At 39.0% G+C, this 25966-nt stretch overlaps 1 protein-coding gene across 11 annotated transcripts; it reads left to right on the forward strand.

Annotated features, from left to right (window-relative positions):
• Positions 1-4762: 4762 nt before the first annotated feature.
• Positions 4763-25200, forward strand: PACRGL (parkin coregulated like). 11 transcript variants are annotated; one of them, XM_027544154.1, is made up of 11 exons: positions 4763-5063; positions 6677-7289; positions 8135-8202; positions 8320-8474; positions 9746-9813; positions 12547-12637; positions 16128-16262; positions 16400-16447; positions 16732-16839; positions 20830-20910; positions 24428-25200. In XM_027544154.1, the coding sequence occupies exons 3-11, from the start codon at positions 8151-8153 to the stop codon at positions 24482-24484; spliced, it is 795 nt and encodes a 264-aa protein (XP_027399955.1). In that variant the 5' UTR covers positions 4763-5063; positions 6677-7289; positions 8135-8150; the 3' UTR covers positions 24485-25200. The 11 variants fall into 11 exon arrangements, with proteins under 11 accessions (XP_027399955.1, XP_027399953.1, XP_027399958.1 ...); XM_027544152.1 differs by having other exon boundaries at positions 6677-6773; XM_027544157.1 differs by lacking the exon at positions 6677-7289.
• The last annotated feature ends 766 nt before the right edge of the window (positions 25201-25966 follow it).

Below are 25966 nucleotides of genomic sequence, written 5' to 3' on the forward strand. Positions count from 1 at the left end.
TTTTTCCCCATAATCTGAAATCTATTTCAAAAAAGGCTTACTTTTGAAATATGTAAAGTTCTTAATTGTTATATGCTGTTGGGCTGATTTTAAATGTTATCATAATGATCTAAGCCTCCAATCATATTTTATGTTTACATTCTTAAAGTTTATTCACACCTTTCCTCTTTTGACAATACTTTTAAAAATTTCCTTTGCTGAATTCAGATCCCATAACCAGAATATAACTATTAGTATGTCTTTTATACCTAACCCAAACTATTTGGGGGGGGGCATCTCTTTACATCTCTGGGCAACACCAAGCATTTCCTTTCTCATGTTAGTAAGGAAGATACTAGAAAAAAGTTAGCATCTTCTGATTTTTAATTAGGTCAACCTGAGTATAGAAAATTAACAAAACAGAGTCTCAATTCCTTCTGGATTAATTATTATATATGCATGTAATTCTAAAATGTTGTCAGGATAAATACATTTCCGCAATGTGTCACTCTGAGTCTTCATAAAAGCCAATTTAAGGTCACATGTTCAAATACTGGCATACACGTCAACAAACGCTGGTTTTATACGTGTCAACAAGTTGATCTGTTTTGTCTGAAAGAAATATTTTGTTTCTAGGTTTGACATATCTCTTCAACAGAAGACAATCATAACACACATTATGGGATGAGTTAGAGGGCTCTGAATGTTTTTCTGTGCTCTTGTATTAGTTTGGCAGGACTGCCATAACAAATCTGGTGGCTCAAAGCAATGGAAACATACTGTCTCATGGCTCTGGAGGCTCGAAGTCTGGAATTGAGGTGTCAGCATCCTTGGTTCTTTCTGAGGCTTCAGAAGGAGAATCTGTTCCCAAGCCTCTCTCCAAGCTTGTAGCAGTTTTCTGGAACTTTTCAATAACTACCTCTTCAACAACGCTATTTCTAAATAAGGTCACACTCTGAGGTACTGGGGGTTAGTATTTTAACATATACATTTTGGGAGATAAAATTCAACTCATAGAAACCTGAATGCTGACAAAATGTTCCGTCTCTCAGTATAATATTTCACTGAATCACTATGAAATTATTATGCATGTACCTCAGTGGAGGATTCCATTCTCCTTCACTCCAGTATTATGGGTCTTATGACACTTCAATAGGAAACATTCCTTATCATCAAGAGGCAGTTTCTGTTTCTCCCTCACACATCTTAAGCTGTAAAGTACATTTCCTCATCTGGAGAATCTTGTGTGTGTGGGCACGTGCGTGTGAGTGTTCAGTCTCTCAGACGTGTCCGACTCTTTGTTGCTTCCAGGCTCCTCTGTCCATGGAATTTTCCAGGCAAGAATACAGGAATGGATTGCCATTTCCTTCTCCAGGGGATCTATCTTGGTTAAATGCAGAGTCTGACTCAGTAGACCTAGGTGGGGCTCCTAAATGATGATAATGATCTAAGAACCACTCCATGAATAGCAAGAACATAAAGGTATCTCCACAATCCATGAATTAGAAAGTAAGTCAAATGTCGAAAACAATTTCCTCAGCAAGACTGTACCAGGGAGTCTTAACCATTGATGTTTTATGGAATAGAGTCATTTGAACCTATTTCCAGTATAACCTGACATCACCACCATGGACACCTGTCACAGTGAAAGTCAAGGCATTCCATTTCTTTTAGGCTTGTTGCAAATGATTGTAAAAGAAGACTCATTAACTCAAGATCAGAAAAACAAGAATTAATCACCTAGGATTTAATGAACTGATTTAATTGTGGTTAATTTTCTGCTTTCTAATATTATATCTAATAGATATAAGAAACCCATTCATTTCCTGTCTATTTCTAGCCTTCAATTTAATAGTCTATATTTGAACTAAGTGGAATGAAAAACTCTTTAACTGGTATATCATTCTGACTGGTATCTCAAAACAGAAAAAATCCTATAGAAGATCACCAAATAGATTATAAACTAATACAATAAAAATGTTTCTACAAAAATAATATTTTCTGCTATCCCATGCCACTTCATGCCAACTGCAGCTCCAGCATTTTATTCTAATTCCCTCAGGAAGGGGCATGTCATGATAAAAAGAAACTGATAAGAGTCAAATTTTTGCTTTGAAATTTCAAAAATCATGTTCAGTGGATTAGTCATTATTTGGAAGATTTGGAAGAATAAACCATAACTCAAAGTCAAGGTCCAGATCTGAGTAAAGAGACAGTGTCTTTTGATTCGTATTTCGCTTATGACTGTTTCTTAACTACATGCATTTGGTCACCAATATTTTAAAGAAAATACAAAAGATATTATTGGTTTGACGTAATTACTTTAAAGAAACTCTGTTCCTTTTTGTACAAATTACAGACCAACTGATCATCTCCAATCATGCTTGCCTTACCCTCCCTCCATATGGGTCCCAGGGCAATAAATGTCATAGAACTGATAAGGATCCGGCTACCTCTGATCCCAGCAGGGTGCAAAATCAGAAGAAATGGACACATGGCATGTCTAGGCAAAACTCAAAGGCAGTTTCGCTAGATTTCCATGATCTCCACAGCATGGAACCCAACAGGTGGATTCCTCTCACTTCAGTTGGAAAGAAAAGAATATTTCCTGGGTTCTTGGGAGAAGAAAAAAATTAGCTCTAAATGAGAACCCTGAAGGAGAGATATGCACGTGCTATCCACAAGGATGGCAACTGAAGGACTGAGGACCAGAACGGTGAAAATACAGCTCAGCAGAAGGCAGCACCGGCAGATGACAACAGAGGGCTAGTTGCCCCACTGCCCTAGCATCACTGCCCTTCCACAGTGAGGGAATAAGTTCCTCCTCTAATCCAAGGACAAGATTAAATTTCTTCTACTGACAGAAAGAAAACCTGCAAAAGAAATTAAATTCAACTTTGAATTGAAAAGGGAGTTACATGAACTTATTCTAAAATCAGCAATTCATAATCAATTAACTTTCCTTTTATATTTTGCATTGATTTCCCAACATCTAATGGTATGTTCTACATACAGTGTGTACTTGTTAGGTATCCATTTACATTTTTCTATATTTGTACAACTTTCTTACACTCCAGGCAAAGAGGTTAAAATATCATGAGCTGGGTGCTGCCAAGGCTGCCACTGAAGATGCCAGGAGTGAAGAAAGGGGCGGTGATATAGTAAATCTTTAGGAAGCTAGAGAAGAGAGATGATAAGGTGAAAATAGCTAAGGAATAGGATTTTCTTTTCTTTTTTCTTAAAAAATTACTTAAATATGCATTGGGTTAGATATTGGGGAAAGGAAAGTGATGGAAATAATTTCAGTCTGGTGGAGACCATAGGAAAATCAATATAATGAATTTTAAAAGTGAAGATAGACTTGCATGCAAGTTTTGCAGAACATTAGAGAAATTGCATAGAGAAATATGCATAGAATTCATTCGTTCAGTGCATTTATTTAAAGACTATTTCCTGAGGCACCATTGTAATGCCCTAGAAATGGAGAAACAGAATGAAAAAAGGCACAGTCTGGTCCTGAAGAAACTCAGAGTCTAGTGAAAATGCTTCTGGGGCAGCAATTAAGAGAACAAGCATGGTGTATCAGGGGTGAGGAAAGATAACACTTCCTGCAGTGTCCAAACAATGTCAACTGTATAGTCAGATATTACCTGAGCAAAAAGTTAAGGCCATGGGTTGACAAAAAAAAAAAAAAGAGGACGCTAGAAACGTACACAATAGACAGGGCTGAAAGGGTTCGGGATTTTTACTATGACGCCAAATGCTTTTGTTGTAGTTGCCAGGGGATACGCATTTTCCTGCAGTATTCATTTTATTGAAATAATCTGGGGGTACACAAACACACTTATTTTAAAATTAAAGTGTGGATGTATCATGTGCTAAGTCGCTTCAGTCGCGTCCAACTCTTTGCGACCCTATGGAGGCCACCAGGCTCCTCTGTCCATGAGATTCTTCAGGCAAGAATACTGGAGTGGGTTGCCATTTCCCACTCCAGGGGATCTTCGGGACCCAGGGATTGAACCCGCGTCTCCTACGACTCCTGCACTACAGTTGACTGCAACAGCATATGAATTAGTAAAATATGACAGGAAAGGAAATTCCACAGCTGGGCTGGCAGATGGCTCTGGCCTTAGCGGTAGAACACACTGGGGCGAGAGTTCAGGGTCCTCGGCTGTTAGAGGATTTAGGGCAAAGATACACGGAGACCATAAAGCTAAGTGTGTGGGAGAAACGTACGAGTTAAATACATAGACTAGGGTAAGCTGCGGCGCAGGTAGTACAAGGAACCTGTATTCTCCTTTGCTCCTTGACTCTGCTGCTGCTGCTGCTGCTGCTAAGTCGCTTCAGTAGTGTCCGACTCTGTGCGACCCCATAGACGGCAGCGCACCAGGCTCCCCCGTCCCTGGGATTCTCCAGGCAAGAACACTGGAGTGGGTCGCCATTTCCTTCTCCAATAAGTGAAAAGTGAAAGTGAAGTCGCTCGGTCGTGTCCGAATCCTGGCGACCCCACGGACTGCATCCCACCAGGCTCCTCCGTCCATGGGAGTTTTCAGGCAAGAGTATTGGAGTGGGGTGCCATCGCCTTCTCTGGCTCCTTGACTCTATCATTCCGAAAACACTCTGCTCCTGGTACCCCTTTGTCATTGGAGACTGAGCGCCAAGTTCGCGAGCTGCCCTTTCAATACTGGGCGCCTCGTTGCCAGGGCAACCATTCCAGCCCGGCACAACTCTGCGACCTCCATGCTATTGGCTTGAGGACGCAGGGTGCGTGCTACGTCACTGCGCGGCGCCGCAAGATCCGGGAACCCTGCGAAACCTGATTTTTCCCGGTCCCCAGCGGCCGGCGACGGGACGGGCGGCTAGTGGCCCAGCGGGTGCTGGTTGGCTGGTGTGCAGATCGCGGTGGGAGAGAGGAGCGGTAGGAACAGGTCCCTAGAGCGGTGAGCTGTACATGTGCGGGGATCCGCTGTGCCACCCTCATTCTCTCGGCGCAGGCGGCTTCCTGTCTGATAAGTTGCTATGGCCACGGGACCACGTTGCTAAGGAGCCTGGAGATGCTGAACGCCATGAGCGTACCCTTCCTGGTCTGGCTTTGGTTGAGAGTTGCCTTATTTGAAACTGGCACCTTTACCCACTCTTATCTGACCTTCTTTAAAAAAGAAAAAAAAAAAAAAAAAGCAAAACACAACTTTTGTTTTTCTCCATTTTTTCCTCTCCATGCCCTCATTTTCTAACTTTCGCAACATGCCGGCCCTGGACTGGTCTTAGGTATTGGGAAATGTGTGGTGTTAGAGGCGAAGAGGCTAGGCAAATGGAAAACAAATAGGAAGACCCTTAATACTGGCTCTTTGGATTTTCTTTACGGTGAAAAGAGTTGGGATAGGTGAATACTGGGCTGTGTCGCTGTTCTTTGAAATTTGAAGGAGCTTTAGAGATGGAGCTCACCTCCTTTTGTGGGGCTCCTGTTAACACTTTGGGGACCTTCCAAACACCAGATTAGAGAGTAGGAAAAAAAGTGACCTCTGTCTCTGAGAATTTAGCAGGTAGTTTAGTGCAGTGGTCTCAAAGGCAAGTGCGGGAAGAATAGGTATGTGGAAAAAGAAATAAGGTATATTGAGCTGGTCAAAACAATGAAAGAAAAGTACTCTTTCCTAGCATAGACCCAGATGCCTGTAACCCCTTGTAGATGATGACCCGCAGCATCTAAGGAAAGTAAGGTGAAAAATGAGGGGTCCACAGTGGGGCCTTGCTTAGTTTGTTTGCTTTCTTGATATTGTGACATAGTTTAGGTGTTGGGGTTAAATGGATTAATAGATTTTAGTGTCTACTTAGAATATATTGTTTTGTAAAAGATTGAAGGGTATTCTTTGTAATATTTATAACACAAAAGAGTTACTTTTTCACTTCTTCCCACCATTAACCCTTTACACCACCCTCACATGTTATTTAATGAAAAAGCTAGTGTAAGATGAATGAACCTTTTTTTCCTTTTACAAACAATTCATGCTCTGGATTTGTTGTCAGTGGTATGCTCCCAGGTGGATATTATCTTTTAAAAATTGAGTACCTGCCATTTGTCTGTAAGGTAAAGGGTGATATTTTTAACAGTAACTGAAAAACTGTTTTGGAAAGAAGCTCTAACACAGGTGTTTTGGAAGTGGACAGGGAAATGTTTGCATCATTGTGTGTGTCTGTATGTTTTGGTTTTGTTGCTGAAAATTGCATAATTGTATCACACATAAAAACTGTCCTGTATACTTAAAACCTTTGGAAGCTCCATATTCTAACATGTTTTTCAAATGAAGAGTTTCAGTAGCCTTTGAACTTATTCAAAATCTAATATAGCACTTTCCAGTTAGTACCTTATAGAAACAGCTGTTTGACATAAAGGAACATAGAAATTGTGTCATTCCAACTTGTTGAATAATCACTGAATTGGCAGTATTAGGTTGCACTTTAAATAGGTCATAATTAAAGTCTGTGTTAGCTTAGGATAGGATCTAACAAATTTAATGAGCTAATAATTACCATATTTTTAGAAAATGCCTTGGGGATGAATGTGAACTGTGATATTGGGAAGTAACTCATCTGCTGGTACTAGGCTGAGAAAATTAGGTCAGCATATCAAATTAAGAAAGTTGAAATTTAAAATTACTCTTGTTACAGAAATAATCTTACATTTAGTTTATCTTTGCAGGGTACTTTGATCTGGTCACGTGGTATTTAAAATATTTGGAGGCTGAATGTTACTACATGGAACTTTGCCCTCCTTGTGAAGACTTCTAATTTGTCAAGTAAATTAAAATAATCTCATGTTATTACTCATTTAAGAAGGCATCAATGTTTATATTGAAGAAGAGAGAACTAAAGAGTTGTGATTTGTGTCCCCAAATATTTGAAAAGCTGTCATTTACGAGTAGAAGACTACATCTATGTGGCCTTAAAAGAAGATCTTATAGAAAAATGACTATATTAAAGACTTAAAAGGGGAAGTACTCTAATGGAAGAATATTTGGAGTGTCTTGTAAATGGGGAAATGGAGTAATCAAGGGGAAATAAGGAAGCAAGGCAGAAATCCAAGTGCTGTGGAAACGTGCATTTGAGAAACTGATGATCAGGAAAGCCTGCGTGGAACTTGGAATTGGAGCTAGACCTAGAAATACCAGCGGGCAGTTGAGTGTATAAGTCTGGGTGTGTGGTGGAAGATTCTTTGAAAATAATTTGATTCAGCAGGAAAACAAGGGCTATGAATTAGAGACCTGTTAGCAAAGTGGGAATTACGGGAGAGGGAGAAGTGAACCATTCACTGGGTAAGCTTGACATGTCATCTTCTTTAACCTTCAGTAATAGCTTTGATAGGATTAGTATCTCCCCCATTTTCAAATCTCAAGAAGTCAAGGCTTAGGAAGATTAAACAACCTGCTTCAGTTCATAAACCTGTGATTAATAAAGAGGAGAGGCAGTCCCAAATCTGAGCCCAGAGCTCCTTCTACTTCATCATGTCACATTGATCATATCTGTAGGGTTGCGTGTGGGAAATGGAAGAAAAGGAGACATTAGAGATCCTAATTTTTCAGCCTGAGAGATCAGAAAACTGGTGGGGCTTTGAACTGACAGGCAGTTCATAACTTCAGTGTGAAAACCTCAGTTTGGGTGATGTTAAGTTTAAGGGGTCTATTTAATAGAGTTCATTACGTCACTGGAAATGTAGGACTTGATATGCAGATGTGAACACTGGGAACTCTGGAAATACAGAGGCCAGAGAAAGTGGAGACAATAGGGGATGTGCCAACCACTTTTCCCAGAAATCTAGTCTATATTTTCTGTATGTGGCCAGAGGATTACAATTGAGCTTCTAAAAGTGTATTTGGACTATTTGAATGTAAAAATGCATATTTTTATACATTTTGCTTACAGATATTTTTAAAAAAATTTTCATTGGAGTGACAGATGGTTTTTAATTTACTGTTATTGGTATTATTAAAGTTGATAATTTTCATATTTTCTTACTGGCTTTTTAGGCATTTTGCTCCATATCATACCTTTTCTGTGGGACTTTTACTGTATTTCCTACTCTGTTAGGTTTGGTCTTTATATTGTTAATGAATCCTCCTCCCCAGAAACAATGTTGAAATCAAGTTTCATGTAACTGCAGGAGTAAAGGAGAAGCAATGCAGAAATCAGAGTTCCATAGGGGCGTACAGATGAGAAGCAGACTGACAGGTACTAAATGTTGCTTTTTAAATGAAGAGGTGTATTTTGTTAATGACACACTGTTTTGTACAGATGAATGCAGGGTGTGCTTTCACTTCTTTTTTGTTGATGTTCTGTTTTTTTCAGGTAACTGTGATCAAAGGACATCATCAAGTGCCCAAGTAAAACATGGGACTACAGTTCAACAAAGCAAATCTTCATCATCAACCAGTTCTCCAGAATCTGCAAGAAAACTTCATCCTCGACCAAGTGATAAACTGAACCCTAAAACAATTAACCCAGTAGGTACAAAAGAGATTCCTGACTCAGTAGGTTTTCCAAAGTATTAGACTTTTATATACTGTTGAGCCATTCTGAATGGTGTCCCGTTTCTTTTGTTAGTTTTAAGCTAGTTGTGAAGGAAGGCATATGGTAATCATGATGAAGAATGGAGGTAAGAATATGAGTGTGGGAATGAGAAGGTGTAAACTAGAAATCAGTCGGCTTTGGTATGTCATATCACATTCATGGATGAGTAATGTGGAGTATAAAATACATTGCATATCAACTTTCTTTTTTTTTAAATTTACTGTAATTATTATACTTCCCAATATCAATGAATAACCTTGTAATTCCGTTGCCTAGGATGAATTACGTGCTTTCATAGTTGCATAAAGACCTCTGACCATTTCTTTATGACCTGCAAATTAGCTCCACCAGAATTCCTAACTACAACACTAGCTTTCTTTTGCTTTCTCAAAGCAGATTAATCACATTTAACAAACATAAGGTTTATATACATAAAAGTACATAATTGTAAGTTTCTAGGTCAGTTTGTCCACAAAGTAAACACACTTGTGCTCCAACACCAGACGGTGTCTGGTCCAGCCTTACATAGATGATGATGGTTTCAGCCTTTAAAGGGGATTATGAGAGTGGTTGAGACACAGTCTTCGATGGCAGGTAGAATCCAGCGGATTCTTCAGCAAGGATACAATGAACTATCCAAAGGCAAGAGGAGATTGTCTGACTTTATAAAAGAAAAATGGAAAATAGTTTAAGCTTCTGTGTTTCTTTGCTTCTTTCTGTCATTTGCAGCATCAAGAAATTTTAGGTTCTTTGACCATCCAGACTGTACGTATTTGAATGGAGGACAAGTAGGACATACGTGATATGCAGGAATCTACTTTGCCTGTACACCTTTTCTCCATTTAGCTTTCAATTTGAAAGGTCACAGTGGAGGAGGGGTGGAAAGATATATTATCTTTATTGTATTTGTTTATAATATTTAGATTTAAAAATATTTATCTATGGTATGTTTATTTTATATGTGGTTTCAGCTACCTCCAAGCCTCTGAAACAAGGGTTAAAGGAACTACAAAATGTGGAGAGGATTGATCATTTTTCTGAGTAGAGTGATACACTTGATACAAGCTTGGTGGGCTTGAAAGTCAGGGTGTCTGTTTGCCTCAGACCTCAGCAGGATTGAAATTGATTAGGTATCACTAAGTGGAGATGATAGTAATAATTATTGTATTCTTGTCTTTTTTTTTTTTTTTTTTTTTAATTTTAGTTTGGTGAACAGTCACGAGCCCCTTCTGCCTTTGCAGCTATTTACTCTAAGGGAGGTATTCCTTGCAGGTAAGATCAATACGAGTTATAACTGACCATATTATTCAAAAATAATTGAGTAAAATCAATACAGTTCTCATTTTAAATGTATTGAAAGTTTTATTTACTAGGGAGGTTGAAATAAAGGTGAATTTATTATTCATACTTTGTCTTTTGGATTGATATAGATCCTGGGACACTGTTGAAAAAAATAATTTTAATTCCAAAAGAGAATTACTGATAAATCTATAGTAAACCACCAGATAATTGAAGAAATTGACTGAAACAGTTTCTAAAACAGTTTAAGCATTCATAGGCTTGGGAAAATTTCAGGTAAATAATCCTCTTTTGTCTGAACTGGAAGTTGACAATTCAATGAAATTGTTTTGTTATTTTTTAATTATATTTCAGAAATCAGATATTTCAAATTTTATTTGAACTTATATTTCTTAATGAGTAGTATAGCTGTTTTCGTTTTCTTTTGATGTAATTTTTGTATTTCTGGGTAGACGTCAAGCTATTTTAAAGAAAGCAATGCAGGTTACTAATAGAGGGCTATCCTTTTAAGAGTTCACTGTTGAGAAACATTAATTTCTTCTAAGTATATCCAGTTTTAACCTGTTGTAGATGATAGAACATTTTATTTTCATTGTGGAAAGAAATAATCATAGCATTCTTTTTGGTGTTTGAAATTTAAAGAAATGTAGTTTTTAATGGTATTTTCAGATTTGGAGGGCTAGGAGTGAAAAGTAAGCTCAGGAGGCATTTTTTAATTTGTTATTGTTACTATTTTGTATTTACATTCTGAACTGAAACTATTTTAAAGGTCTTATACCTTCTCCCCACTCTGAGAATTTATTATTGCTAAAAATGTAAAAACAGTGCTGCCGAGGCTTCTTGGGATTATGAAAATAACACTTTAGTATTCTTTAGAAGATGCCAAGTTGAGAACATTACAAAAGGAGCGGGAAATAACAGTTGAGTGTAATGAATAAATTCTCTGCCATGGGTGTGGTGATGTTTCCATGGATGTACTCATACATCAAAACTTACCAAATTTTACACTGTATTAACAGTGTCCATTTTTATTTCAAGTTCTGCTTCACTAAAGACAAAAATATTAAAAAAAAAAAAAAAAAGGCAGCAACAGCAGAAACTTTAATTCAAGGGGCTGACTCATTGGAAAAGACTCTGATGTTGGGAGGGACTGGGGGCAGGGGGAAGAGGGGACGACAGAGGATGAGATGGCTGGATGGCATTACCGACTCGATGGACGTGAGTCTGAGTGAACTCTGGGAGTTGGTGATGGACAGGGAGGCCTGGCAATTCATGGGATCACAAAGAGTTGGACACGACTGAGCAACTGAACTGAACTGAATCACTTTTTCACCCTGCATGGGCCATTGCATATTCCTGGCCTTAGTTTTCCTCTCTTTAACAGGGATAAAACCTGGCTTTCCTTTAGATTATTTCTGTTTAGGTTAAATGATATATGAGCTTCCCACGTGTCGTTAGTTGTAAAGAACTCACCTGTTAGTGCAGATGTACGAGACGCCAGTTCAGTCTCTGGGCCGGGCCCCTGGAGCAGGGCCTGGCAACCTACTCCAGTATTCTTTTTTTTTTAATTAATTATTTTAATTGGAAGCTAATTACAGTATTGTGGTAGTTTTTGCCATACACTGATATGAATCAGCCACGGGTGTACATGTGTCCCCCTGTCCTGAACCGCCCCCCCCACCTCCCTCCCCATCCCATCCCTCTGGGTCGTCCCAGTACACCGGCTTTGAGTGCCCTGTTTCATGTGTCAAACTTGGACTGGTCATCTATTTCACATATGGTCATATACATGTTTCAGTGCTATTTTCTCAAATCATCCCACCCTTGCCTTCTCCCACAGAGTCCAAAAGTCTGTTCTTTATATCTGTGTCTCTTTTGCTGTCTTGTATATAGGGTCATCGTTATCGTCTTTCTAAATTCCATATATATGCGTTAATATACTGTATTGCTGTTTTTCTTTCTAACTTACTTAACTTTGTATAATAGGCTCCAGTTTCATCCACCTCATTAGCACTGACTCAAATGCATTCTTTTTTAATAGCTGAGTAATATTCCATTGTGTATACATACCACAACTTTCTTATCCATTTGTCTGCCAATGGACATCTAGGTTGCTTCCATGTCCTGGCTATTGTAAATAGTGCTGCAGTGAACATTCACTCCAGTATTCTTGCCTGGAGAATTCCATGGATGGAGGAACCTGGCGGGCTACAGTTCCTAGGGTCGCAGAGTTGGAAACAACTGAAGTGACTTAGCATGCACAAATGATACCTGAAAATTAATATTGCTTATGAAAAAAAAATTATTCCTAATTATCACATTTGTTTGCTTATTTTGTGGTAGGTTTGCTATTGTTTTGTCTATGGTTTACCTATTTTGTTATAGTTATGACTGAACCATATGAAATATAACATTTGCATTAAGATGCAAATAGCACTCTAAAACTGTAGGCTTAACAAATGTGGAGATGTGTAGTTTAGTCATCATCAAACAATTTTGTTAAAAGGGTAGGAATTTGTAGGATTGAAAATATGCAGTTATTGCTCTATAAGGTGCCTTTGTAATATCTTTTACAGTCATGAAGTTCCTACATGTTACAAAATAATTCTAATATGGTTAGGTTGAAGAAAGAATATATCATGATTAATCACTGTTTAGTATATAAGTCTCTTGTTCTTATCACATTCACTGACTTTTATATTTTAGATTGGTCCATGGTTCAGTAAAACACAGGTTACAGTGGGAATGTCCTCCAGAAAAGCTTCCATTCGATCCACTTCTTATTACTTTAGCCGAGGTAAATACTCTATCTTTCCTGAGTATTTTTTCTAATTGCATTAAATGTTATTTTTGTAACTCATCAGTAAATCTCATTCTTTACTTTTGAAATAAAAGCCAAGGAACAAATATTAAAACACCACACTTCCTTAGGAACTAATTATGAACGGTGTATGTTTCTTAGAAACTGATTAATCAGCTTTATAAACATGAAATTAATCTGCACAGGGATTTGTAGATAAGTAGATAAAGTATTCATACTTAATTTAAAGTGCTGGGAATCATATTGAACTAGTCCAATCGGGAGGATATCATCATTTAAACTCATACTAGAATCAGTTAACAGTGCCTGTTTGGTCTTTCCTTATAGAACCTTTATTAAGTCACCTTTAATATGATATGTTTCTTAGGGAACTGATATCAACTCCCTAAACGTTCTTTTGGGTAATTTTCAGGGCTTTTGCCTTCTTGTGCATTTTAAGTAAAATATCATAGAGATGGTTTTTGTAAAGGATTTCAGAAAAACTTCTCATATATTCCTTTATATTAACATTTGTGTCAGGAACAAAGTTGGCAGAGTATTAGCCTGAAGTGAGTCAGAGATATCTTTTGTGAATGTTATTATTTATAAATGTGTAGAATTAGAGACAGAAGTTGAGAAATGAATTAACCAGTTGTACTTAACCTTAACTCATCTTCTTTAAGTCTTCAGGATCATTTTTCTTGTTGCTGTTAAAAACCAAGTCCTTACATTAGGTCCTTGATGGTATTAATCTGAATTGGCAGTGCCTCTGGGATAAGTCATACAGTAGTCAGGAATCCAAAAGATATGACACTGAAAAAACTCAGATTTTTTTTCTTCACTCAAAGAAACATTTGCTTTTCCTGTAAAACTTGTGGGATGTGCCAGATGTCAGCAGAGCTGAAAAAGTAGACAGTTGTGCTGATTGAGATATCTTAATTATAGTGAATGCCTAGAATTTCTAATTCCTCCTTTAGTTTTCCCAGTTTATTTACTCTTTTAAATGGACATCTCAGTTACTACTGGGGCTTCCCACATGGTGCTAGTGGTAAAGAACCTGCCTGCAAATGCTAGAGATGTAAGAGATGTGGGTCCAGTCCTGGGTTGGGAAGATCCCTTGGAGAAGGAAATGGCAACCCACTCCAGTATTCTTGCCTGGTAAATCCCATGGACAGAGGAGCCTGGCTGGCTACAGTCCATAGTGTCACAGAGAGTCAGACGTGACTGAAGCAGCTTAGCACGCAGACATCAATTACTTCTGAAGACTACCAAGTTATCTTAGGTCTTAGCTTTTTTTAATTTGTACCTCAGCCTGCAGAATGTGTTTTGGTGTAAGAAGTAGTATATTTTTATGGATAGCCTATTTTGAAATTAAATTTTAATCAGTCTCTTTTAAACTTTGTGTTACAAACTAAAGATGTTCATATTTCATTAGTTCTTTTTTGAGCCTTAAACTTTTTATATATGGTAGCACACAATTTTTTAGATGAATCGAAACTATAGTGATACCTTTGAAAACATACTCTAGCTAATCATAAGACAGGGGCAGTGCTTTGACTTGAGGAATCCTCAAAGGAACTCTGAGTTTAGTTTCAGTTTAGTTCAGTTCAGTCACTTAGTCGTGTCCGACTCTTTGCAACCCCATGAATCACAGCACGCCAGGCCTCCCTGTCTATCACCAACTCCCGGAGTTCACTCAAACTCATGTCCATCGAGTCAGTGATGCCATCCAGCCATCTCATCCTCTGTCGTCCCCTTCTCCTCCTGCCCCCAATCCCTCCCAGCATCAGAGTCTTTTCCAATGAGTCAACTCTTCACAAGAGGTGGCCAAAGTACTGGAGTTTCAGCTTTAGCATCATTCCTTCCAAAGAAATCCCAGGGCTGATCTCCTTCAGAATGGACTGGTTGGATCTCCTTGCAGTCCAAGGGACTCTCAAGAGTCTTCTCCAACACCACTGTTCAAAAGCATCAATTCTTTGGTGCTCAGCCTTCTTCACAGTCCAACTCTCGCATCCATACATGACCACTGGAAGAACCATAGCCTTGACTAGATGGACCTTTGTTGGCAAAGTAATGTCTCTGCTTTTCAATATGCTATCTAGGTTGGTCATAACTTTTCTTCCAAGGAGTAAGCGTCTTTTTCCAAACACTACTGTTTTTATTTCTGTCCTGTGTAAACTTTTCTCTTTCCCCTCTCCTCATGTAATAATGGGGAAGCAGTGACAGAACCACTACTATTGAGTCCATTTCACCTTGACCTAGGGTTCCTCATCTCTAAAATGAACAGGATGGGGTGCTCCGAAGACAATAGAACCTGTGTTCTGTGGTGCCAGTGTGCTTGGCAGCATAGTTTTCAAAAGCATGACGGCATGTAGGAAAAGAAGTGTTTCATCACCATTTGGAAGCAGATAGTTTTGTTTGGGGATTTTTTTTTTTTTTTTTTTTTTTTGCTGCACGGCATGCAGGCATGAAGGATTAATTTCCTAATCAGGGATCAAACATCTGTCCCTTACAGTGGAATAAACAGTGGAAGCATGGAGTCCTAACCACTGGACTGCCAGGGAATTCCCCTGGAAGCAGATGGTTTGATCACAAGGACAAATTGGTTGAAAATTAGTATTTTTAGGCATGACCCTGCAGCTGGTTATACTTAATTCCAGATAATAATTAGTCAAACTGAGGGAGTATTGCTATTACTTTCTTTGTTTTATCTTTTCAAAAAAGATGGCTATTTTATCGTGACTCAAAATAATAATTAAAAAGAGTGCATGTAATTGTTCCTAGTGCATTTAGGGTGAAAGGCTTTGGTGAGAAATGATTTACACAGGTTTTTTTTTTTTTTTCTCCCCATGTTTTTGTTTGACTTTCTGATGTTAAAGATGGCATTTGAAATCTTACAATGCATTTTAAACATAGTATAAGATTTGTCCTCTAAGTATCTTAGTATTTAAATGTGAAGGAGATATAATATTTTAGAGGCTCATTAAACAGTTGTAAAGTCATCTTTAAGGTAGGGGGTCCAACAATTTTGCGTTTATAAAGTGGGATTTAGTAACATAGATTTTAGACTAATTTGTTGGGATTTCTGGCAGTGTTTAGGAGTATAAGCAACATGTTTTTGGTATCATAGTGAGTTTTTTTCTTCTCTTTCTTTTTATTTACATTTCCTCTCTTTCATCCTCCTTCCTCTTTTTTTCATTTATTTTTCCTAGCTTCTCCTTTGCTTTTCCCTGTTCCTTTTATTTTTTCTTATTACTCTTTTTCCTTTCCTTCTTGGTTAAAGATCCTTTTTGTCTCATGCATATCCCATGTTCCACAATTTCTTAGTTTAATTGAAATTGTAATTATTGAAATTATATTTCAAATAGGAAAATAATACTGAAACTAGATTTCACTTACATGAGTAAGGATTGCATTTTTTTCTATTATCATCACTAAAATGGGTAGTAAATCTTGTTTGTGTCTGTTTGTTTGTTTGTTTTGGCAGGGTCTGAGAGAGACTAAACATCCGTACACCTTTGTGTCAAAGGAGGGTTTTAGAGAATTACTTTTGGTCACAGGCGCTCCTGAGAAAGCTGTGCCTTTGCTTCCTAGACTGATTCCTGTGCTGAAGGCAGCTCTGGTATGTCCTTTATTCCTTTAGACTTTCTGCAATATATTTAGAATATTTTACATCTTTTTTTTCTTTCAAATATTATGCAAATTTGTTCTTTACCTGTGATTTCAATGTGTGTGCAGAATTCGGCCACTGTTTTTCAGGGCCAGATGATTCCTTACTGGAAGATACCTTTAGAAGATGTACTAAAGGTAAAGAGGGACATCTTGAGTAGTTAGAGAAAATAATGAACCTGAAGTCAGTCTTTCTGTAGGCTACAATGTATTTTATTTAATGTTTCCGTCAACCCAAATTTAATTTTTGCTTCTAGATGTCCTGTACTAAAGATTATTTTTTAAATCCTGGGTTTGTTTGGTCATTTTCTAATATTGAATGTTCACTTTTTCTCCACCTGCTTACCCTTTCTCCTTATCCATCCTTCCTTTTCCTCTTTCCCTCCCTGCCTGTGCACCGTGAACCACCCAACCCTCCCCAGGTCCACGTGGATGATGAAGTGTTTGAAAGAGGATTGAATGCTCTGGTACAGCTAAGTGTCGTTGTTGGTCCTGCTCTAAACGACCACCTGAAACATCTGCTTACCAGTGTAAGTGCTGGAAAGATTGGAGAGGGCTTGTGTATGTGTATCGTTTTCTGATGTAATGGCTTCAAACTAATCATTAAAATGATTCAAAACCTTGAAAAAAACTTCATCATCGTAACCAGAAAGTATGAACATCAGACCTAGTTGTTCTTAAACATTTTTACATTAATGGGCGATATAGTCTCTTCAGTTTTTGTTTGTTTGTTTTTTTAATGGAAAGTATCTGCATGAGCAAATTTAGAGTTGTGATAAAAGTAAACAGAATTGAATGGACAAAAATTAATGAACAGTGTGAGGTCTTCATGCCCATGTGGATTATCTATGAATTCTAAGCAGAGCTTATAAGTATTCTTCCCATGGACGGAGGAGCCTGGAAGGCTGCAGTCCATGGGGTCTCTGAGGGTCAGACACAACTGAGCGACTTAGCTTTCACTTTTCACTTTCATGCATTGGAGAAGGAAATGGCAACCCACTCCAGTGTTCTTGCCTGGAGAATCCCAGGGATGGCGGAGCCTGGTGGGCTGCGTCTATGGGGTCGCACAGAGTTGGACACGATTGAAGTGACTTAGCAGCAGCAGTAGCAGCAGAGCTGTGTTATTCATCTTTTTTCTTTGTTGTACATTGTAATTTTTTTAGTGAGTCTCTAGGATTCAGGTTGAGACATTTTCCTGTTGTGAGTAGTTTAACCCTGCCACAACCTAAACTGGGGCACTTTGCAGTTCAGGAGGTCCCCAGAACCACCCTTAGGTTTGCTGAAATGACTCATGGAACTTAGAGAAGCTGGTACTCAGTGTTGCAGTTTATTACAGTGAAAGGATACAGGCTGAAATCATCCAAGGGAGGCGCTGCGTAGAGCAGGCCCAGAAGAGACGAGGTGTGGAGCTTCAGGTTCTCTCCCGGTGGAGCTGGGGGGCCAGCGCTTGTTTCCCAGCAGTGGTGCATCACAAGACGCACGGAGCATTGCCAGGGTGGGAAGCTCACTCGAGCCTGAATGTCCAGGGTTCTCCTTAGACGTTTGTCACACAACATCACTGCCTGCCTGCCTGGTTGACCTTGGTCTCCAGCCTCTAGAAGTTGAGCTGGTACTTGGTGCCTGAGTCCCTGACTGTAAATCACATTGTTAGCACTGACTATCTGGTGTGGCCCAAGGCCCCAGGTAAACAAAGTCACTCTTACCTGGCAGGACCTTCCAAGAGTTTAGAGGTTTCCATCCAGGAGGGCAAGGACCAAACCTATATATGTGTATCTCCCCTCTTTCTCGAGCCTCCCTCCTCTCCTCCCATCCCACTGCTCTAGGTCGTCACAGAGCTCCAGGCTGGGCTCCCTGTGTAATATAGCAAGTGCCCACTATCTATTTTGCACATGGTAGTGTACATATGTCAGTGCTAATTTCTCAGTTTGTCCCATCCTCACTTCCCCTGCTTGTGTACAAGTCCGTTCTCTACTAGGTTCATCAGAGCCATTTTTCTAGATTCCATATATATGCATTAATATACAATATTTTTTTTCTTTCTGACTTACTTGACAATGTATGGCAGGCTCTGGGTTCATCCACCTCACTACAGCTGACTCAAATTCATTCCTTCTTATGGCTAAGTAGTATTCTATTTATATATGTACCACATCTTCTTTGTCCATTCATCCGTTGATTGACATCTAGGTTGCTTCCGTGTCCCGGCTGTTGTAAATAGTGCTGCAATGAACGGTGGGGTACGGGTGTTATTTAGAATTGTGGTTTTCTCAGGGTATATGCCCAGTAGTGGGATTGCTGGGTCATATGGTAGACTTATTCCTGTTTTTTAAGGAATCTCTGTACTGTTCTCCATAATGGCTGTATCAGTTTACACTCCCACCAACAGTGCCACAGGGTTCCCTTTTCTCTACATCCCCTCCAACAGTTACTGTTTGTAAATTATTTTGATGATGGCCATAAAATCAATCAATTTTAGATTGCTTGGTTGAGACAATCAGCAGTTTCACAGAAATCTGCTGCTCTCTGCCCTCCCGTTTTGTGTCAGGTATTATTTGAGGCACAGGGAATATGATACTAAACAAAACCACACATGCCCCCTGCCCTTTTGGAGGTTGGTTTTGTTTTGGGGGAGAAATACGTAGCAATGACATCTGCTGAGAGAACTGGCATGAGGTAAAGAGGAAGTGAGGTGTAAAGAAAAGGATCCTTCCCCTAACTGGAAGTGGAGCTTCCTACCAGCCTCCCAGCCCTGCCCACCGTGGTGGAGGGAGGAGACCGGATCAATGGTTAAACTCTCTTAACTGCTTTTAGAGGTACCGTAGCATTTATCTTTAGTCACTCACATACCTCCTCAGAGCTCTGCTTTTCCTAAGACAAGGACTGACTGAAAGGGCCTCTTCCCTTCCTGGGGTGGCAACACTTTGGGGAGACCTAGCTACCACACTGGCCTTCACACCCTCGCGGGATTCTGTAGAGTAGAAGGCCCTGGAAACCGGATATGTAGGGGCTCATCCCTGGTCCGTAAACTACACACGGTGAGGACCACTGAGTTGCTAGACGCTCCTCTCTCCTCTCCCCACTTCACCCATTCAGCCAGAAAGGCTGCACTTTCATATCTCATAGACTTCTACATTAGACATTTATTTGAAGAAAGGGCTCTTCTAGGAAAAATATTTCAAAACCAGTTACTGAACATACATACAACTGATTTTCTTCATATGCGAAATAAGTCATATCCTTTGTGAGCTTCAACTCTGAGAGACTGTTCACTGACCCTGGGACAGTGATCCTCAAACTTGAAGAAATAAGTACATCACCTAGGAATCTTGCTGGAAATGTAGAACCTGGACCTTTGTCCTGAGAGTCTGCTAAAGTAATTTGTGGGGCCAAGAATCTGTACTTCAGTGGGTATATGTGATGAGATGGTGGTGGTTTGTGGATCTGCCTGTGGTCATCTGTCCAAGGGTAACATGATCTGAAGAAAACAAACCTAAGATCTGTAAGAGGCACTTTTCCTTGTTCATCCCCAGGACATTGATAAGCCCTTCCTGTCCCCCTTTTAGAATTGCTTTTGTCACATTTTTTATCTTATTGGGAGTCTCTTCTGACCCTCCGTAACCTTCGATGACCTGGCTGAAAGAACCGGTTACTCAGTGCTCAGTGGTAGGAATTGTCCTGGTCACTTTCAGACCTGGGAAGATGAAGAACCAGAAACCAGCTCTAGGACAGGGGCTTGCTAAGTGTTTGGTGATGAGGAATTCTTGCCTGGGCTCCAATTATATCCCCAGAAAGTGGAGCCATGAGCAAGTCCTGCTCTGGCTGGAAGGTTCAGGTTTTTGGGTGAGTGTTGCGGACGTTTGGTGGGAGAACACAGCAAGGAATTGTGTTGAGGGCCTGAACCGCACTGTTTCCCTCTCTGCTCCTGTTATTCTGACTCCTGTGCTCTCTCTCATCTCAGTCAGAACTCCCCGCTTGTCCAAGCAGGGACCTTCAGGACATAGCTGGGGGCTTTAGGTGATCTTGTGGGTTTTAGCCAGATTCTTCTGCCTGTCACTGTTACTGAATTATTCATGCAAATACTCTGTTCTTTGTTGTCTCTTCCATTTTTGACTGTAGGAAACACACGTGCTTTAGAGGCTTAGCTTTCCATCATTTTCCTCCAGATGGTCTTACAAATTACAGAATGGGAAAAAGTGTAATTTCTTAGAAACCTTACTCTGGAAAACTTACAGTATGGTAATACTGGAGCAGATTCTATAAGTTTGGTACTATATCAAATAATATAAATCCATCTTTTTAAACAGGTTTAGTGACATCTATTCTATGTAAGTTTTTATGAGATATTTCCTAAAAGAAGCCTTGCAATCTAAAACAAAATAAGTAGTGTTTATATACTTACTATATAGTAAAGACTCAATGGAATTATTTCTAGTTAGCCTATTAGTGAATTTTTACTAATGTTTATGGTGAATAGTGTTACTTTTTCAAATCATTTCATTCTTTTAATCTTATCTTCAAAGCTTTCTAAAAGATTAAGGGACAAGAAATTCAAAGAACCAATCACCACTGCATTACAGAAGCTGGAGCAGCATGGCGGAAGTGTAAGTGAGCCTTATTCCCCATAAAGCATAGTTTCTAAAAATTTTAGTCGTATTATAAAATTGATCCTATAACATGTTATCTCACTTCAGGCTCAAGTAACCATGTGGAGTTAGTATGATTATTCTCTTTTTAGAGCTCAGAGTTTCTGTCTTGCCTAGGTCACACAGGTTTTTGTTTTTTTTTTTTAATGAAGTATAGTTGATTTACGATGTCATGTTTCAGGTGTACAGAGCAGTGATTCAGCTATATATCCGTACATATATATATATATATATGTATGTATATAAACTTTTTTTCAGATGCTCTTCCCTTACAGCTTACTATAAAATGTAGTTCCCTATGCTGTATATTAATAGTAGGTCACATGGTTTTTAAGCATGAGGATTCAGACCCGGGTTGTATAAAGGTAGGGCCTGTGTACTTTCCCTGTGTTTACCGTGCGGCACTCCTTTGTAGAACAGCTCTCCAGATTTTTTTTTTATTTAAAGTGTTTTGGATGTTTTTGCTTTTACCATTGGGAAGTTCGAAAAAAAAAAAAAAGAACTAAGAGGAAGAAAGAGTCGTTTTTTTTTTTCCTTTTATTTGTCATCTTTTCTGTCTGAACAGTTTGAAGTCTGTCCATAATCAAAGGTTGAGATGAGGTTCCCAGATGGCTGGGTTGTTCTGTCTGGAAGGTACGTGTGCTCGCTTGAACCTGTGTACGCACACACAGAGGAGTGATTTAGCTGACTAGTCTACTTGCAGGAAGATACCGGGATGTGGGGGATTTCATTACTCTCTGTGTGTTGTCAAATAACTGGGGTGATTGAATTTTCGTCACTTGAAAGATGTATTCAAATATTTTAGTCTTGGAAATATTTCCATAATGCAGTGAGTCAACCATGTTTTGGATGTTACATTTAATCAGAGTTGCATGGGATTAACATTGCAGAACTCAATTTCGCTCTAGGTACTTGATTATAAAGAAAATTTACATGACCGATAGAATTTTAATATGGCAGTATTTTAGTTTAAGCATTGCCTAAATTACTTAATTTGACCAATTTCAGTGACTTTTTAAATTGATTTTTTTTTTTTTTTTTCATGACAAAGTTCTAAGGTAAAGTTTATAATGTGAAAGTCAGTCCCCGGGCTACTAGATAATGGGTTTCTTTGTTGTGTGAGTCAAGGCGGAGGGTTAACCCTCAGACACCTTGTTAAAATGCACAGAATCATACCCTAGTCAGTCCAGTATCCCTTCCCAGCACAGAAAGGAATTCTTCTTGCTTATAAATGTGTTTGCTGTTCTGAGAATTACAAATAATTTGCCCCTTCCTCTCTGAAATGCAAATAAACAGATGCTAAATAATGATAGCAAGACTTCAATCTGAAACTCCGCAGATGGTTTTCACACATCCTGTGGCCTGGTATGGGGCCTGGGCAACTAGAAAAGGGCAGCCCAGCACCTTAGATTTCATGGGGGTATGTGTGGAAGAAGGGACAGTTTGTGAGTAAATACAGGTTAGAAATGGGCTTCCCAGGTGGCTCATTGGTAAAGAATCCACCTGCCAATGCAGGAGACATAGGAGATGCAGGTTTGATCCCTGAGTCAGAAAGATCCTCTGGAAGTGGAAATGGCAACCCACTCCAATATTCTTGTCTGGAAAATTCGATGGACAGAGGAGCCTGGTAGGCTACAGTCCATGGAGTCAAAAAGAGTTGGACATGATTGAGCACACACACAGGTTAGAAATAGCTCACTAGGATTTGGAGGGGGAATTACAGTGCACCTGATTTGAAGCAAGTATTTGACGAACACTGCCTTTAAAAGTCTATCATTTACAATCTCCTGTTTCTCATACATAAATGTCTTCTTCTCAGGTAAATTTCCATTTGTCTTTTATGCTAACGTTTTTAAAGCAAAGATTTTTAACATTTAGCAAGTATTAGATAAACTTTCGGAGAAGGCGATGGCACCCCACCCCAGTATTCTTGCCTGGAAAATCCCATGGACGGAGGAGCCTGGTGGGCTGCAGTCCATGGGGGGCTCGAGAAGAGTCGGACACAACTAAGCAACTTCCCTTTCACTTTTCACTTTCATGCATTGGAGAAGGAAATGGCAACCCATTCCAGTGTTCTTGCCTGGAGAATCCCAGGGACGGGGGAGCCTGGTAGGCTGCCATCTATGGGGTCATACAGAGTCGGACATGACTGAAGTGACTTAGCAGCAGCAGCAACAGAGGATGTAGGTGACCAATTCAAGGATCCTAGTGACAGCTAGCAGTGTTCTTCTCTTATTGCCACTGAATCTTATTAGTTTTTAGTCATGCTAATACAGAATAAAATGATTTTGAAGTTATAAAAACTATTAAGTGTTGTGTATTCCCTCAGACTTTTTCTGTTCTTTTTGCCTCCTTCTAATGTCTTATATAATATTTTAGTAATAGTTAATGTAATTGTAATAGAAAGTTTTGATCACATATCAAAGACTGTCCCATGACAATTATTATTGTACTTGCCTTCAGTTCAGTTCAGTCACTCAGTCGTGTCTGACCCTTTGCAACCCCATGAACCGCAGCACGCCAGGCCTCCCTGTCCATCACCAACTCCCGGAGTCCACCAAAACCCACGTCCATTGAGTCGGTGATGCCATCCAACCATCTCATCCTCTGTCATCCCCATCTCCTTCCTAGCATCAGGGTCTTTTCAAATGAGTCAGCTCATCACATCAGGTGGCCAAAGTATTGGAGTTTAGGTACTTTATCATGAAATTAATGATGTTCTTCCTTTTCTAAAAACTTCAATGTTTATATCTTTTCTTTTAATATTGGAGATGGGTCTTTATGAGACAATCTTCTCAGTATTATAGTTTCTTATTTCTTAGGGCTCGTGTATATTACAATGATCAGAGGACTCAACTTCTGGGGAAAAAAAATATTACAGACAGCCATGACGTCTTTTTCTTAGAACTAATCAGTTTACTATATGCCTTAAATTGAAACTGGTTCATTCTTAGCCTGATTCAGTTTTCTTTTTAAATGATATATATGTATGTCTTGGGAAAGTACATTACAAATACACGTCCTGATCTTAACCAAGCAGGTAAGAACTTACTGCATGATAGGTACTCTATTGAGTACATTTTACACATTAGATTCATTTAATCTTTCCTACAGCTGTCAGAGGTGGATTTTGTTGTTATCCCCCTTTAAAGAGCTAGAAACTGAGGTATAGAAAAGTAATGAGCCCCAGATTTGATAGGGAAGTGATTGGCTAGAGATCGATTAAAAAACTGGTAGTCTGGTTTCTAACTGCTTTTCTAGTTAAATATTTTTAAACCACAAAAAGAGACAACCTATATTTTATTTAACTCAGGAAAAAGGTTCTACTTCTCTTTCCATCATTCTGCTCCCATGCTATTTGGTTTGTTTGTTTGGAGCTTTGAACACTATTTTAGGCACACTCCTGTCAACATAGTACCTATTAGGGGAACCCTGCATGATAACAAATAAAGCTAAAATTTTTTTCTGTTGACAGGGAAGCCTTATCATCATCAAATCTAAAATCCCGACATATTGTTCCATATGCTGTTGAAGATAGGAGCCTGAACGACAGGTGTTAAATGCTGACCATGGATATCTGTAAAACCTGTTCAGAGTCACTTCGGTTTATTCTTTCGTAAATCACAGCCATCCTTCATTATTACTGGCCTTGGATGAGTATATACACAAGTCCACCGAATCATAGTACAAGTTATTCATCAAAAAGAAAGAATGGTTAATAATGGAAAACTATTAAAAATGTTCCATAATACTACAATCTTGTGGGGTTAATTTTTTTCTTTTTTTTGTGATTTGTGTGAACAGCAGTTACTGGGTTTACAGTGGATAGGTTTGTATATATTTTCTGGTGCCTTTTGTATATAACATTTATACAGTCAGTTTGTACCTGTGTACTTACTTTTAGACATTCTGCTATTTCCTGGGTTTTATATTTATCAAGTCTATGGGAGTTTAAAATAGTGGACAAATATTTGTGAATTCACTGTTAATTATATTGTTTATAAGTATGTATTTTATAATGTAGAATGTTTGGGAAAAATTTATTTCCAGAGTATTCTACTTTAAGAAAAAGATTTTTAATGTGTAAATTCTCTTTTAAGTATGGTTGTTTATTACAACTCTTAAAATTACCTAAATTTAGGTGTTAATTGTATTTAAGTAAATATATGGTTATTTCATAGTCTGAAAATACTGGTATTCAATACATGAAGATATTCAGAAATTAAAATCTTAAAACTCGTACATGTATTCAGTTATTTTGTTGTGCTTGCTTATGTTTAACAATTAGCTTAGTTGAAAAAGCTATTAAAGCATTACTTGTAAGTGTAGTTCTGAGTGTTGATGTAATAGAAGCTGATTCTAGATCTTTCTACAGAGAAAGGAGTAGAGGGAGAGAAACAGAAAACAAGAAGACCCTCCACCTTATGGGCAGGAGGAGAGCCTTAGGGCCCTGAGTAGCCATACCAAGTCCAAGGCTGGCTGAGCCTTCTGAAGAGATGGAGTTTAGAGCAGCTGCTCCATCCCAGAAGGAGCTTCCTTGGTGGCTCAGACAGTAAAGAATCCGCCTGCAATGTGGGAGACCCAGGTTTGATCTCTGGGTCGGGAGGATCCCCTGGAGAAGAGAATGACTACCCACTTCAGTATCCTTGCCTGGAGAGTCCCGTGGACAGAGGAGCCTGGCAGGCAACAGTCTTGGAATCACAAAGAGCTGGACACGATTGAGCATGTTCACAGTTTCACATTCTATCCCAGAAGGATGTTCACCCTTTCTTTATTCCTCAGATATGTGAGTGATCTCTTTGTGTAGATAATTCTCATTTCAGGTGCAATCTCGCAGATGTAATTTAAAATCTAAGTAACTTCTAAAGAGTTCTAACTGCAGAAATGCTCCTTCTCCCTCAGGTCTCCTGTCCTTCCTGGTCCCCTGCCTCACCCAGTCATCCCTCAAGTCTCCTCTCATCACATCCTCAGGTCCCATCAGTCACACGCCTACCTGCCCACTGCCCTTGCTCAG

This window comes from Bos indicus x Bos taurus, chromosome 6 (genome assembly GCF_003369695.1).
Source record: "Bos indicus x Bos taurus breed Angus x Brahman F1 hybrid chromosome 6, Bos_hybrid_MaternalHap_v2.0, whole genome shotgun sequence".
NCBI classification, from domain to species: Eukaryota; Metazoa; Chordata; class Mammalia; order Artiodactyla; family Bovidae; genus Bos; species Bos indicus x Bos taurus.